Source organism: Sceloporus occidentalis, unplaced genomic scaffold, assembly GCF_023333645.1.
Source record: "Sceloporus occidentalis isolate IW3139 unplaced genomic scaffold, rSceOcc1.0.p SCAF_4, whole genome shotgun sequence".
Classification (NCBI taxonomy): Eukaryota; Metazoa; Chordata; class Lepidosauria; order Squamata; family Phrynosomatidae; genus Sceloporus; species Sceloporus occidentalis.
In genome coordinates this window covers 85,471,806-85,488,822 of record NW_028316984.1, presented here as the reverse complement: position 1 = coordinate 85,488,822, position 17,017 = coordinate 85,471,806, and the positions used below count along the sequence as shown (strand labels likewise).

The window sequence follows — 17,017 nt, the reverse complement described above, 5'->3', positions numbered from 1 at the left end:
TCTTTAATCCCACCTCTCACGCAGCACCAATTTTCCAAATACACAACTGAGTTTCTTCTAGCTTTTTCTTAAAGGGTAGAGCAAGGGGTTTGAGGTCAGCAAACACAGTGTAGTAGTGGGGATGCAGACCCTAAGCTTTACTTTTCCCTTTCTTGAGCTAGCGCTTTCCCAAGAAAACATGTTCCCTTTACAAATTAAAAACCTATTTTCCATGTGGAAAAAAGAGTGAGTTTGTTTTCTGTAGCTACAGTTGGACAGGAAATAATAAGAAAGGAGTTTCCAGGTAAACATGAGGAAGAATGTCTTGATGGTAAAAGCTGTTTAACTGTGGAATAGCCTAACCTCAGAAAGTAGTGGACTCTCCTTCAATGGAAGTTTTTAAACAGAGATTTGACAGACACCTCTCAGGGATACTTTAACTGTGGATTCCTGCACTGGTAGGGTTTGGGCAATAGATTACCACTGATGTTCTTCCAAATGTATGATTCTTTCATTTACATCTATTTTGCCCAGAATTCTGTTGGTGTCTCACACATGTGTATATTCCCTTACAGAAGCATTTTTAGCCAATGCATAATGTTCCTGTTCAGTTAAAAGTTATGGAAGTGAAACTATGCATGTGGTGGTGTTATGCATGTGGACGTGCATTCTCAGTTCATCTATGTTGGTCAGCCCCTGCTGAAGTTGACAACAGTGCTCCTTTCATTGTGCATATAGTTGTATATTTGTTTGTACATTTGGTTTTACAACAGTGCATTCAAAATAAGCTTTATGTCTCACAATCAAAGCATATACAGAGAGTACTCTATGCCACCCCAGTGTGACTGGCTGTAATGTCTAGGGATGTAATTCTTCAGTACGTTTCTTCTTGAAGAAAGCAATGACTAATTTTAGCAATTTTCTTCTTACTGTGAGAAAGGGGAGGGATACAGATGGGCAGAAAGGGGTGGCAAGACGCCGCCCCTTTCTACCCCAGATGGAGGTTGCAGCAGACAAATACTGAGGCCTCCACAAAGCTTAAAAAGAACCTGCTCCTGGCGGGTTGTTTTTAGGTCATGCGCAGGGCGCCATTGGCACTCTCATGTACAAACATGATGTCAGCGTGGTGTGCTGGTGTTTGGGTGCTGCGCCGCATGGATGTCTTCTTTGCACACCCTTTATGGATGGGTGCGTGAAATGATAGTGCCCGTTCGTCGAAAGTAGGGCTGGGCACATATGGACACCCAGCCCTACGGAGCCCTAATTTTGGCCCAAGGCTGGCGCAAAGCTCTGGTCTGTACTGGACCAAAGTCTTCAAAAACTCACAATCAAAGCACAGCAGGTGGCTATCCAGCCTCTGTTTAAAGGCCTTCAAAGAAGGAGACTCCACCACTTTCCAAGGGACTGTGTTCCACTGCTGATTAGTTCTTACTGTTAGGAAGTTTCTCCTAATGTTGAATCTCTTTTCCTGTAGCTTCCATCATTGTTCCAGGTTCTGCTCTCTGGAGCAGCAGAAAAGAAGCTTGCTCCATCCTCAATATGACATCCCCTCAAATATTTAAACAGGGCTCTCATATCACCTCTTAATCTTCTCTTCTCCAGGGTAAACATACTCAGCTCCCTAAGTCGCTCCTCAGAGGGCTTGGTGGTTTCCAGACCTTTCACCATTTTGGTTGCTCTCCTCTGGACATGGACAATTTGGTACTGCCAAGGCAACTACTATAGCAGGATTAAGAGAATGTAATGTAATCTGCACCATGGCAAGGAAGCTTCACTATATAACATCCTAAAGAAACTTCAGAACAGAATTGTGAGCATCACGACAGTTGAGAATTTCACTCTTACCACATGGCCTCACTAGGAGCAGCTAATGAACAACAAGGGTTCTTATGAGTTCAGAATTTTCATCAGGATTTCTGAGCACACAAAAAACATAGGTTCTTAAAAATGATTTTGGACTATTTTTGCATATTCTTTCAAATCCTAGTAGTATCCCAAACAAGCCTGTTAACAGCCCCTAGCAGCCTGTGTGGCAATTGAGCTCCATGGCTTTAGACAAGCAGCATAGTAGCATCATGGCAACTACATGTCAAGTACTAGGCGAACTTCCCCTCAACTCAGTAAATCACTCCTCTGTAGATCAATCAGTATAGCTTTATTTCTGTAGTTGCAGAGATGTTACCAGGAAGATGTCTTGGACAGAACTGAATACTAACCACATGTACAACAGTAGAAAAGTACAGCTCCTTCCTGCAAATTTAGCAGGCTTATGTCTAAGTAATCTGTTCCCATAACAAAAAAGTCACTTTTAGGTTTGCTAATGTTTTACACTCCTTCCTTCATCTATTGAAACCAGTAGGTAATAGCTAGCTGCTCTGAGCAGGAAAATTTCTCCTACACACATGCAGCTGGCATTCCAGCCATCTTTTGATCATTTACAGTGAAGGTTAGCCTCAGCCTCTACTCTTATTTATAAAATATCAAGTTGTTAATGCTAGCCAAAATATAAGCCAGCTATTACTTAAATGATACACCACACAATCCATATACCCAAATGCAGTACATCAATACATTTCAATATAACCAAACCTCTCCCCCCATAAGGTCAATATTAAAACAGAACCTCTTTTCATATCTTATTAAGCATACATACCACAAACCTGGGATGCTAATAACAGTGAATCAATTTGTGACTAAAATGTACCCGTGAACACACACACACACACAGAAATGGACATAGACCATATATAATCATGTCTAATTGAGCAACACAATATAACAATATAACAGCAGAACCAAACAGCACAGCTTACCATCTATCTATAGGCATTACATACAACTAAAAATCCTAATTCATCATGATATCAACATTATTATACCATCACACTACTAAAGATAACATCAACCTTATTAGAATCATGACACTATATTTCCATATTGTTTTTGCCAGTGGCCCTTGATACTGCTGAACAACCTTACAGCACTTAGCAGTTCGGGTGTAGGCAACTTCTGAGAGGTTGGGCAGGCCATTTTGTACTTCCCCAGACTTTGATGGGCCACCATCTCTGCTGCCCTTGGCTTTCCTGTTTGGGAAGGAAAAAACATGGGGGAAGGAGCCTCAAAGGAACCGAGGCAATGGTCAGCTCTAGGTCAGCCAGTTCTTAGCTTGAAATTAAAGGAATTTAAGGAGGGTTGAGTCATCAAATCGACTATGTAACGCTACTTCCATTATCATCTCGTCCCAATTTTCAGGCCCTGAACCATAATTTTTAAAGCCAGTTAATTAAACTGAATGTTCTACTAAAAGCTGAAGCCATAGGACATAGCATTATTTCACCATTGAGATTGCTATTGTTGATGATATTGTCCATGATTTCTATTTTGGATTTGTTCCTGAGCTGGAGAATTGTCAGCAGGATACTGGTTAGGATAGTACGGAGGAACAGGATTGCCTTGAACAATGTTCGATCCATCTCCAAGGACATTGTATGGCACATAATTTACATTCTGAAACACAAAAATAGATGACTTTAATAAATTATTAAAATAATATTTTAAATTTAAAATTGTCATTTTCATCATACTGACATGATTTCTTCATGCTGCTACAAAAGCACCTGCTCAAAATTAATGTAGTTGAACTATCTCCGTATGACTTCTGCCAATCTGGTAAGGAATAGGGCATAGTCTCTTGTCCGGTAAATAGAGGGGTATACTGTAGTTTCCCCTCCAAGTAAATGCATCAGCATCATGGTGGGTCACAAGGGCCAATTACCCAATGAGGATGACCAGTGCCAAGTTTCAAGTTCCTTCCCAGAAGAGGTCATAAAAAATCTAGAGGGACCATAACAGGGAGAAGACAAAGAGAAAAAAGGACTGGGTGTCCTGTCCCACCTAGAGGAAGCTTGGTCAAGGCTGGACAAAGGTGTCCAGACTCCCAGCTTTCTCCAAGAACATCCAAGATTCAGACGCCATTGGTATTGTGAGTTGAGCATATGTAGATAGACACATCAGGGATAGGATTTATGACACATCATCAGTGGCTGCTCCTTGTAACATCATCAGTTACTTTAATTAACTGCCTGGAGGCAGATGCCTCTATGCTGAGATGCCCTTTTGCTCTGTAGATTGTTGGCTTAGAATAAAGTTTCCCTTTACAGATCTCTTTTTCCTCACATTCTTTCAAGTGCCTTTTGCTGGGTATGTGAATGCATTTGTATAAGGTTCCCATTTCTGGGAGGATGGAGAGGAAAAGTCTCTGCAGAGTCAGAGTGGGATAGTGCAAGCTGGAAGCCCCAGTAACTTCCCATTTACTAGAAAAGGGGGATTAAAATAGTGGGTGGGGAAAGCTCAGATGAATGATCTTCAGGGCTTCCATCTTCTACTGGGGAGAAGAAGCTAAATGAAACAGTCTTCACACAATGTAAGGAAGTGAAAGGAAGGGTAAGCAACACATAGTCAGATCAGTTTCATACCGTTAGATTTCATTACAAGTTCATTTACAATCAGCCACAAGCACAAGTGGGTTGGGTAAGGGGCTTTGTGGGAAAAGTGGATTTTGAGGATGGGTGTAGATACATGTGAGAGAAGTTGCACCTCATAAGCTTTCAGAGGCAGTTCCAAACATACCAAACAGCAGGTAGACCTTTTGGGGGAAGCAGGGGACATATAGATTGTGAGGGAAGATAGATATGAAGGAGTGAAGATCTCCAGTAGAAATGCACTGGAGGGGTGTAAGGAATGGTGGGGATATTGTCCTATTTGAAAGCAAGGAGAAGTAACTTGAAGTGGATCCAGGAGTGGACCTGAGGAGGATCACCATGTGACTAGAGAGCAATAAAAAAGTAGAGTAAGGTCCGTTCCGGACAGGCATAAAGTACGCGCTCCGTGCATACTAGGGTTAGGAAGGGGCGTCACTTCCTGACGCCCCTAACCCTAGTACGTGCGGAGCACACAAAAAATGGTGGCGCCTGTTCCATACGGGCGCTGCCATGTTGACATCGCGGATGCATAGCGTCCAGACATCACGCCCCAGAAGTGACACCGCGAGTGCGCGACTAGCGCCTCGCGGCGCCACTTCCGGGGCACAAAAAGAAGCACCATTTTGGCGCTTCTTTCTTGCTGCGTCCGGGAACCGCGCGGTTTGGCCACTGCGGTTCCCGGATGCGGCGCTGGCAGACCGCCGCTTTCAGGCGGTCTGTAACGTGCCTAAATTTGGCATTTTCTCCATGGGTTTTTTAGTCTGCTTAGAAGCAAACTATTTAAACACTTACCATTTCATTGTTACAACAGGTTGCCTGGCAGCCAAAATGAGCTGATGAAACTGCAATGCAGAACTCCAGCAGGCTGAATAAGAAGAGCAGAGCAGAAATTCCAAGACCTGCAGACTGCAAAGCAGAGTAACATTTATTATTTATGTTTTAATTCAATTGTAAGACAATGATATGCAATAATCATATTTCGGGTACCACTGACTTCAGTGGACAGAGGCTGGGGAAGACTGTTTTAAATCTGTAAATCAAAGCGTCCACGAACAAGGAATGATCTTGAGATCTGAAGGGTGAATTAAAGAAGCAGATTTGCTAATGCTGATGATCGGAAGGTCAGAAGGTTGGCAGTTTGAGGCCCAAGTATCGTGTGACGAAATGAGCTCCCATCACTAGTCCCAGCTTCTGCTAACCTAGCAGTTCGAAAGCATGTAAAAGTGCAAGTTGATAAATAGGTACCACTTTGGTGGGAAGTTAACAGCATTTGGTGCAGTCATGCTGGCCACATGATCATGGAATTGTCTTTGACAGTGCTGGCTCTTCGGCTTAGTAACAGAGATGAGCACCGCCCCCTACAGTCAGTTATGACTAGACATTCATATCAAGGGGAAAACTTTACCTTTTATGGTCTCTTTTATTGCATATCTAATGAAAGGCATTTCACAAAAATTCCTGAACGTGCTAGAGTTCCAGATTTCTAACATCAAACATTAAAATTTAAAAAAAGGAATGTAAAATTTTAAAAAAGGAATGTCCATGATGAAGACAACTTTGTTGTACAATTTAAACTTTGCTTTCTGTTTTCTCCTACATCATTTTTCACTGTCAATCACAGAAGTGCCTATTCAGGCAAAAAGCTACTCTTCCCTTTGGGTGTGGAAACATCTAACTGACAACAGCAAAGCTCAAACTCTGTGTGTCTTTCTTTCCCATTTACCTATGTCCCCTTCCTTCAACCTTCTCCATAAATTCAATGTTTCACTTACCTTTGCCAAATATGGCTGGTAATGTCCATTTATAATTAATTCCGCTATGTAAAGAGAGATGCCAGTTAGTGCCATGATAGCACTTACTATGTTCATTCCCACACTCCATTTCACCTGAAAGAAAGACACAAAGAACCAGCCATGGTAAGGAGGACCTCCTGATGCACTAATGTGTGGCTGAACAGCACTGAGCAAATGTTTAGACACTTTCAACTCTATGGAGTTTACCGCACAGCCCCCAAGGACTTCTGAACAGTTCCTGAAAATCGCCTCCTCTGGGACGGATCAGGAATGCAATTGGAACTTCCGGTGGCGTTGGCGGCATTCTGGCGTGCGATACAATGCATGATAGCCCCCATTCTGTTCCCATCCTGCTCCCATTTGTTATGAGTCAGGAGTGTCCCTGGGGGCTGTGCAGTAAACTCCTCTGATTCTATGGAGTATATCTTTCTGCCCTAAATCTTATTGTTAGTCTCAACTAGGGTAGATGCACAGAATCAGTGGAATTTATCAATGTGTTGACTCACCATTTAAGAATTGATTCAATGGGTCTCCTCTAATTGGAACATACCAATTGGATTCCAGCCTCTATCTGTTATCTGTACAGTACTGGATCCTGTGGCAAGATTCGTAGTGCTAAGCCCACTGTTGCCTTTTACTTGGCAAGCCAAGGGACTTGGCTGGCCCATTTTCTAGACTGGTAGCAGAGTTTGATGATCACCGGTCATTCCCAGTGATTAAGATACCTACTCATGTGGACAGTGTAGATAGCTGATATAGAGCTGAACAGCTAATAAGAAAGAAGGGTATTGGTCAGAAATTATATAATTAGAGGAAGGGGGATGTTAAATATCTCACCAAGGAAATCCTTAGATGGTTTGTTGCACTGACAGACAGGGATCCCGAAATAATGAACTGTCCAAAGGAAAAAGAAAAATGAGTTTGATTGTGGGTACTCACCATTTACAGAAAATGCTTCTCCATTCAAAAAGATTTAAAGCAGTAAAAGAAACAAAATCTACAAACATCAAATACCAAAAGCAGCAGATAAGTATGGCGTTAAATTGCAGTTTTAAAATACAAGCGATCAGAAAAACATATATCATAGAATCATAAAAAATTGAAAGCTGGAAAAAGTCAAGATCTTTTAAATATGAGTGGCCCATTACAGACGGGCACCCTAGCATGGACTCAGTCCGTGCTAGGGTTAGAAAGGGGCGTGTCTTCCAGACACCCCTAACCCTAGTACGGACTGAGTCCGTACGAAATGGCGGCGGCCGTTCCACATGCCCGCCGCCATTTTGACATAGTGGATGCGCTGTGTCCGCATGTCGCGCAGCAGATATGATGCCGCAAGTGCGCCATTGGCGCCTCGCGGCATCATAGCCATGACGCATAGAGAAGCCCATTTGGGCGCTTCTTATTTGCAGCGCAGAGGAGCCTCGCGGTTTGGACGCTGGGGCTCCTCTGCGCTGCAAATGAAGGTGGCAGCAGACCGCCCCTTCTGGGCAGTCTGTAACGCGTCTTTGTATATTAAACCAGGTACACTTACACTACTGATTCAAATGAATTACCAGGGAATTGTCTGAACAGTCCTCACTAGGATTTTTTGTCTTTCCCATATGAAAACATTGGCTGGCATCCTGCAGTACAGTGGGCAGAATGTTCATGTAGCGCCTTTGAGACTAACTGAGAGAAAGAAGTTGTAGCAAGCTTTCACAGACTTAGGCCTTGTCCACACAGGCTAAACAAAACATTATCCCATGTTCCCACATTGATAAGTTTGGACAATGCAGGGCAATGCAAACTGTCCAGATAATGTCTGGCCAGTTCAGCACTGAACCCAAGGAATGTCCCCCACTTAAACTGGTTTTTATAAAATGACCTTTTGTTCCAGAGCATTTCAGAAGATCCAGAGCTTTCCATTGCAATGCCAGATGGCCATTTACATTGCATTCTGCTGTATTGCCTGCAACCACTGGTTTGAGTTGCTCACTCTGAAACTGGAACGAGGCATCCAGCCATGTGATCAACATTGGGCGTCTTATTATGACCTCAGAGTGAGTGATTTGTGCTGGCAATGCCAGAGCTGAGTGGCACAGCTGTCTGTCATCACAATGGGGTGCCCAAGGTAATGGGATGATGTTGAGGCGGCTTCAGGGCTAATATACTCTGGACTGCTCCTGGAGTATTCTGGCCCATACGGACCCAGCCTTAGATGCATGTTCCTCAGATAAATGTTACTTTAATGCAGTTACACATTTGTAACCTAGAGTACTGGCTCCATAAGTGCTCTTCATCTAGTTATATTACATATTCACATCATAGTATGATTGCCACAATTGCAAATCCCTTCCCAGCCCTATAGCTATCTTAACAGCCAGTAGATGCAACAAGTGATGGAGGTCTGTTCTGCTGATGATTAGAGTGCAGCATGAACAAGTTTCCAATCCCCTCCTACCATGCTATTTATATGCATGTGATCTTTGGTGTAATGAGAAATTGTGACAAGAGGCCCTGCTCCTGATTCTCTCAGCCTTACTTTCTTGCAATTCAGACCACAGAAAAGCAGTTAGTCTCAACTCAGTTGGGGAGATGAAATGAAGGCACACTCAAATGTACTCCATCCAAAAGTTCCATCCCCCAAAAGTTCAGAGCAGCTGGATGGTCATGGTCTGAATAATCACTCCCCTCTTTTCACTTCCTTCTGACAAAAAGGAGCTTGAAAACTGTCAAGCATGTGTGTGGGAGGTCTGAATGTAAGTCAAGGGCTAAAGAGCCCACTGCACCCTGTCCAAATAGAAATTTATGCATATCTAAGTTGCAAATACCCAGATATAGATGACTATTGGGAGGCCAGACAGAGAAATGCCCTTTTTGCAAAGTCCTGAACAAGGGGATGCAAGCCAAATTTTGTTGTACAAGGGCATAGGGCAAATTTTAGTGCAACCACAACTTTAGCTCCAAGAGAAACCATTTTCTTTTTTAATTTCTCCAAAAATCTCAAAAATAGACATTGGGGCATTAAGATTGCTTTCCTGGATCCCTCTTAGTAGGCCCAGAGTACTTAGCATCAAGAATTAAGGACCATGTTTTGTATCCACTAGAGTATTATCCCCAAACAGCAAGTTAGGGCCCATTCCTTACATTTACAATGGTTTGGAAATTGTATTGACACTGGGTCACAGAATCGATCAAGGCTGATGCGTAGTTCCCACTATGGAAGTGAATTATTTCCTTAATCCATGTAGTTCCCACTAGTGGGAATGAGTGCCTTTGTGGCACAGCTCAAGGGGTTTGCCAGGCTCCAAGGGGATGGAGGGTTGACTGCAAGAAGGAGGTTCCGGTTCTGGCCTCCAGGCCACCTTGATGGGGGTCCCTCTCAGCTGAAGGGTTGCTGTGGAGGAGTGCAGAGGACTCCGATCACTGGCAGCAATGGAAAGGGCTTCAGAAGGCCAGTGCTGGGATGAGTCTGGGGGTGGACAGACCAGTGAGGGGTTGTCTTGCATCCCCTGCCCGCAGGGCTTCCAGCAGCTGCACCGGCCTGGCCCAGCAGAGGGGAAAGCGAGGGAAGCAGAAGAGGAGGCAAGAAAGGAGAAGAAGGAGAAGAAGAAGAGGTGCTGCCGCCACCGAGGATGGATGGAGGGAGTGGGTAGAGGGGCTATAAAGAGAACACCCACCTGGAGAGATCCCCAGACGAGAGGGTGAGGCTGACCCAGCTGAGTGGCCCCGACCTCTCCAAGGCGGCTGCTGGGCTAAAGAGGTCCTGCACCTGGCTCACTCCCTCCAGGCCACCTATGTCCTCCATGACCACAGCGGCCCCAAAACCAGGTCCCCGAAAGCAGGGCCCTGCTTTGCCAGGTGAGGGCTTGCAAGGCCAAGGGAGCTGAACTTTGGTGAGATGCGAATCAGATTCGTCATTCCCACTGGTTGAACACTCCTTTGAATCAATTTTTTTGAAAAGAACCGCCAAAAAACTAATGTCTGAAAAGAGTGTGGGTTTTTTGCATCTGTCTCACTTCAAAGCTAGTCCAAATGATTGCAGTCTTCCAATGGAGACGAGGCACATATAAAGCGATTAGCAAACTGTTTCAAATCATAGTGGAAACAAGCTCCTAATTTACTTTTCTATAAGAATTCATCTATATACTGGAGAAATTAAAGGTTGCCCTTGGGGTTTGCTGTCTTTGAGGGTTTGCTGTCTTTGGCCACAATCTCACTGGTATGATACACTGGTGTAACTATGCCAGTGTGGGCCATGGCAGCAGGCAGGGAAAGGCTACAGGCACTGTGGCAGTGAAAGAAGTCAGGCATTGGATAATTAAGATGTTTAGAGCTTGTAGATTCTGTCTCACTCCCCACCATTGCAGAACCCTGGAGAAAAAAATGCACCTGTTAGTATGGTGTAGTTCACCAATAGGGTTCTAGCCTTGGTGTCCCCAGAAAATGAGTATGGGTGCCCTTTAACACTGCACAGTTCTAATGCTATGTCTCCACTTTAACTGTCTTGGCTCCATCCTGTGGAATTGGGGAGTTTGATTAGGCCCTACCCTAAATGGCAGATACCAGGATTCCACATGATGTTGCCACAGTGGTTAAAGTGGGATCATAGCACTATGATTACATAATGTGAAAGGGTCTCTAGCCCTGCCCAGAGTTCTTATTCTTACTCAGACTAAAGCATGACAAAATTTTGCAAGAATGAGATGGAATCCTGAGAACTGCCTCAAGACTAACAATGTTTATTTCCTTCATCTTCATAATGCTCCTGTGATTATTATTCCAGTTTACACAAATGAAACAGAGGATGATAGAAATTATGCTTTGTTTACCAGCTATTACTTCTCTTCACACAGAAAGTCAACCACTGAATAGGAAATTGACTATAGATCTTCTGTTATAAAGTCAAAATTCATTAGCGAAGGAACTTCATAAACAACGGAATGCAATGGAGTGCAAAAACAAAAAAAACATCACTTACAAATAGTCCACCCCAGAATGGGTAGCCTCCAATAGCAGCAAGACCCAAATATCGAAAGCCCAAAAGAACAGCTGAGATAGCCCCCAGGCCAATGTGGATCAATCCATTGAAGATCTGGATGGCCTGTGAGAGAAGATAAATAAATAAATGAATAAATAAATCCTCCTAGTCCTCCTGATGAAATGAAAACTCTGAAAAATGATTTGAACCTTTCCACCAAAGAGAAACAGCAAAGCATATTTCATATTTGAGAGATTTCCCTTCAATCTTGTCTTCATATTGGTGACTGACTTACTGTACATATCTTTCTTTCTTTAAGGCAGGGGTGGGGATCTTTTTTCTCTACGAAGACTACATATCACTTGGCCAAAATGGTTGGGCAAACCATGTCAGTGTTGCTAGTTCAGGATTGTCTCAGCCCTGAGGCTTCTGGACTAAAATCTGAGACCTAGGAATGTCCCCTGGTGCTGACATTCAGTATTATACATTTAATACCAATAACAGCTTGTCATTCAAACACACACACACACACACACACACACACACACACACACACACTATATTATTTTCGTGATTGAGCACATGAGCAGGAAAAACTGGGCTGATACCAGTTTTTATTAAAGTGTGTGGATGCCCTGCTGTCTGCATGGCCAGCTCTGAAGGTGGGCAGAACACCCGCAGGCTGCATGCACCACACAGCTTCAAGCTCAGTTATCCCCACCCTACCTTCCCACCATGCATGTGCATAACTGCATGAACACACTGCCTGAGACTACCAATTACCTCCCTCCTCCCACCCAGCTGCTATCCCATTGGACACGCCGTATGACCAACCACAGTCTCACATGCGATACACTGCCTGTTTAGTGCATCAGTGTACCCAATGACATGCTGGAAAAGCACACTCATAGAAGCCTCCCCCCCCCAATACCATATCCAGTGGCTTTTCAAAAACTGGAGCTTGCTGGCATCTGGGCTGCATATGGATTGCACTCTCCCAGCTGCGGCTGCATACAGTAACACCCAGTTTTAGCTTTTCAGTCCCACATCTATCCTGGAGGGATTTCCAGGTGTGATAATCTCCTACCACCCTGGAGTCCAGGGTTTTAATCCCTGCTCAACCATGGGAACCCACTGAATGACTTTGAGCAAGTCACAACTTTTCAGCCCCAGAGGATGGCAGTGGTAAACCCTCTCTGAAGAAACTTGCCAGGAAAACTCCACGATAGATTTGCCTTAGGGTGGTCATAAGTCAGAAGTGACTTGAAGGCACACAACAATGGTTTTGTGCATTTAATACCTTCAAAACTGCAAGCCACTCAAATGTGTTACTTCCCAGGGGATAATGTGCTTTGTTTTGCAATGCTCAGGAGGTATGATTGAAAATCCTGACTCCAAAAAATCAATTTCTGTCCCTCTTTCTAACCGGATCTGTTGATTAGTTTAGTACCTCCTGAATTGAACACCCCCCCCCCCCCAAATGTAAAGATGCCAGTGAAAGCTGTATGGAACCTGAATGCAAGCTACCATCAAAGGCACCTACCCCAAGAGTCTTGGTTTCCACTTTGAGAAGCTTCTCCAGTGGGCTCACTTGAAGGTTCTGTTGAAGTGGGATGCTGGAGCTTCCAAACTGTTGGCCACCATATTGTACATACTGTATTGTGCCTGCTGGTTGGATAACTGGAGCACTAGGGAACCCTTGGCCTATCTGGATCACACCAGCACCACTTGAGGGAATGAACACCCCGGTTCCATGAGGTAGCTTTGTTGGATCTGTTGCCATTGCTAAGCTAGGGACAAGGAATAAGCCATACAAACAAACAAATGAACAATTCTCCCTATGATTTGGATAAACATTGCAGACCCTACCCCTCTATAAACACACATACTGCAATCTAAAATTCAGACAATAAAGGTGGGATGTGTGTCCATGGGCTGATTTGTGTGTAATTTTCAGGGTTTGGAAAAATTAATTTTTTGGACTATATGGTCATGAGCAGGGAAGTCCTGGAAACTGTGGTCCACAAAAGTCAATTTTCTAAGCTTTGGTAATTTCTATGTTGCACTTTCCAGATATGTTGCATTCCAGGAAAAACAGAAAAGCCTTGAAATTTCACTGGGTAAGAGGAAATAAAAGGTGTGTGTGTTCATATTTTTCTAGCTCTTAAATACATAGAGTTTTTTTTTTTAAAAGATAGCCTTCAGAGAGACCACAACAACCATTTCAGGCCTTAAACAGAGATGAAATGCATTCAGATCTGGGTAAATTTCACAGCTTAGTTCAAATGCCTGCTCAATATACAATTGTAAAAAAATTCACACATATCCTATAGAGATAGGTCCATTCTCCCTTTTAGAGAGCTTCTGGTGATTTAGTAGTGAGTGAAAGCCTTCTGTATGTACTGAGAAACACTCTGTGCCTTTTAAGTCATTCAAAACTGAGCCCTGGAGAAAATTAAATTCTATCCCCAAATCATTTAACTCATTCCCAAAAGTACTTACATTACGTTATGCTCCTTGATGTGATCCTGTTCAACCAGACAATAGATCCACAACCACACCACAGTGTGATAAGAAGCGAAAACAGTGCTTGAAATGAAAATAAAAAGGAAGTTGCATATGTTTGTTTCAGATTGTGTCAGATTTCATTTAGGATGTGGTCTGTATAACTAACTGGAAAGTATTTCACAAAGTTAGAGTGAAATCATTGCAGTCATCAGTCATGACTAGTTATTCATGTCGGAGTAGCCTAAAACATGAATAATCTCTGAAAATTCCACATGAAATATTTTTCAGAAAACTTTTTCTTTTTCACTGCACTTAGGTCATGGAGTGTAGTCAGCAAGATAATGTCTCTTTCACAACCATTCTTTCTTGTCATTCAAAAGAGGTGGCGGACCAACCCAACTGACATTATTCAGACTAGAGGCTGTTTAAAGTGATACTTCATTTCTGATTGCAGAATTACACCATAATAATGAATCTACATACAACCTGCCCTTAATATGATCAAACTATTAAAAGCTGCTTCAAAAGTCAAAATTCTTACTGTCTGCACTTACCTTGCTTTTAGTGGCCACAATTCTCTTCGACAAAACCATGACAAAAATGTATGAGATTGGATTGATTGGCTTATCAACAACCACCCCTTCAAAAAAACTACACACACATTTTGACATTTAACATAGTTTTATTGCCTATTTTTTCTTTTCACTATTATGGAGGGTGGATACTGAGGAACTATTAAGCAACTACAACAGTAAGAGGGACACCTCCCCTACTCTAGAAAGCATATGTTGGCCAAATAGCAACGTACAATAACTTCAAAAACAAAAGATTGATACCTCCACAAAAGATTGATACCTTTATTGGGCCCTTCAAAATATATGAGGCAAGTTTTCAAAGCTCAACTGGCTTCTTCATCAGACAAAGGTGTTAAAATTACAGAGAAAGGTATCTCTGTTTTGTGGATTTTGGATGTTATTGTACTTTGCTGTATGGTCAACACAGCTGTGTTGCTAACAGACTTTAAATTTTATTTCCTGGACTTCACTCTTTGGTGTTTATCACACTGAGGTTATTGGAGCTAAGATCAGGGGTGACTGTGGGTTGAACGATGCGAATTGACATTATAACGTGAGTGTTTTATCCCACCTGGTTACCCTTCCGAATCGAGGGGGAATCGGATCCAAGGCACGTCACGTGATGCGGATTCAGGCAAAGCGGAGTGAGTGCAAATTGTATTTCCACACCGATGCATACCATGTGGATTCAACGATTCGAATTGGGACCCTTGCGCATGCTCAGTGGGGCTCTGGACGCATCTTGAACCTTTGCACTTTCCAGATGAAGAAGGGAGCCTGGTTCCACTGACAGCTTCAACTTTCTTCCTCCCTTCTATTTTCCCATCCCTGGCAGCCCAAGTCAAAGGGGTCCTCCATGTCAGAGCCCCCATCCATTTCATCCACATCTATATCTATCCTCTTGTCATTCTCCTCATCTATTCCATCTACATCTCTCCTTCCCTTCCCTCTTAGGTTGCATCCACACTGAGGAGATAATCTGGTTTAACTCCACTTTAACTGTCCTGGCTCAGTGCTATGGAATTCTGGGAACTGTAGTGTCCTGAGACATTGAGCCTTCTCTGCCAGAGAGCTCTGGTGCCTCAGCAAACTATTATTATTATTATTATTATTATTATTATTAAATAATAAATTATAATTTTAATAATAATAATAATAATAATAATAATAATAATAATAATAATGGGAGTTGGAGTTTCTTGTAGGGTCCTTGGCTTGAGGCTGTGGAATTCTGGGAGTACCATCTCTCCCTCCAGCCTCCTGTTTCTTTCTCTTCAGATCTGTCATCTGGATTGAAATCTACCTTGCATCCCTTTCCAGTTTCATGTGAATGCTAGCCTCTGCATCTGCACTGAGGAAATAATCTGGTTTGACTTCACTTTAGCTATCCTGGCTCAGTGCTATGGAATTCTGGGAACTGTAGTGTCCTGAGACATTGAGCCTTCTCTGCCAGAGAGCTCTGGTGCCTCAGCAAACTAACACCTTAAATTATGATTATTAATAACCTTATTATTTAAAATTTATTGTTATTATTATTATTTTAAAATAATAAATTATTATTAATATTTTTAAAGTAAATTATTATTATTATGGGACTTGGAGTTTGTTGTGGGGTCCTTAGCTCGAGGCTATGGAATTCTGGGAGTTTCATCTCTCCCTCCAGCCTCCTGTTTCTTTCCCTTCAGATCTGTCATCTGGATCTACCCTCCATCCTTAGCCTCACGTGAATGATAGGGAATGTCACCTATCTCTAAATGCCCTCTGCTTCATCCGAATGTATCACCCACCGGCAAAATTATTGTTATTATTATTATTATTTTGCAGTGAAATAATTTTTTAATAATAATAATAATAATAATAAATTTATTTCACTGCAAAATAATCAGTGTAGAAACTGCAGTTCTACTTGGAAGTAAATCCTGCCTCCACCTTGGCCCCACTTTGGAGGATGCCCTGTCCCCCATCCCCAAAGAGTGTGCACATTGTATTACCACACCAGAGCATACTTTGAGAGGTCAACGATTCAAATCGGCACCCTTGTACATGCACAGTGGGGCTCTGGACGCTGCCCTCCTTCCCTGCCCCCTCCTTAGCTGTCATCCTTCATCGGGGTCTAGGAGAAGGCAGGGGATGATGGGATTGGTGGCAGGCTGAAGAAGGGGAGCAGATCGGGGTCTAGGAGGACTCAGGGGATGATGGGATGGGTGGCAGGCTGAAGGAGGGCAGCAGATCGGTGTCTAGGAGGACTCAGGGGATGATGGGATAGGTGGCAGGGTGAAGGAGGGGAGCAGATCAGGGTCTAGGAGGACTCAGGGGATGATGGGATGGGTGGCAGGCTGAAGGAGGGCAGCAGATCAGTGTCTAGGAGGAGTCAGAGGATGATGGGATAGGTGGCAGGGTGAAGGAGGGGAGCAGATCGGGGTCTAGGAGGACACAGGGGATGATGGGATTGGTGGCAGGCTGAAGGAGGGGAGCAGATCAGGGTCTAGGAGGACTCAGGGAATGATGGGATAGGCGGCAGGGTGAAGCATTCACATTCACGCAAACACACACACATACAATATATCTATATATTCACATTCACACAAAAACACACACATATATATACATATCTATAGAGTCATATTCACACAAACACACACACACATATATCTGTATATTAACATTCACACAAAAACACACACACACATATATATACATATCTATATAGTCATATTCACG

At 43.1% G+C, this 17,017-nt stretch overlaps 1 protein-coding gene across 1 annotated transcript; it reads right to left on the bottom strand.

Annotated features, from left to right (window-relative positions):
• Positions 1-2,113: 2,113 nt before the first annotated feature.
• Positions 2,114-13,767, bottom strand: LOC149314231 (membrane-spanning 4-domains subfamily A member 8-like). The gene is made up of 7 exons (XM_089520690.1): positions 13,716-13,767; positions 12,757-13,003; positions 11,214-11,336; positions 7,091-7,147; positions 6,233-6,346; positions 5,253-5,366; positions 2,114-3,486 (listed from the first exon to the last, which is right to left on the bottom strand). The coding sequence occupies exons 2-7, from the start codon at positions 12,994-12,996 to the stop codon at positions 3,328-3,330; spliced, it is 807 nt and encodes a 268-aa protein (XP_089376816.1). The 5' UTR covers positions 12,997-13,003; positions 13,716-13,767; the 3' UTR covers positions 2,114-3,327.
• Positions 13,768-17,017: the final 3,250 nt, after the last annotated feature.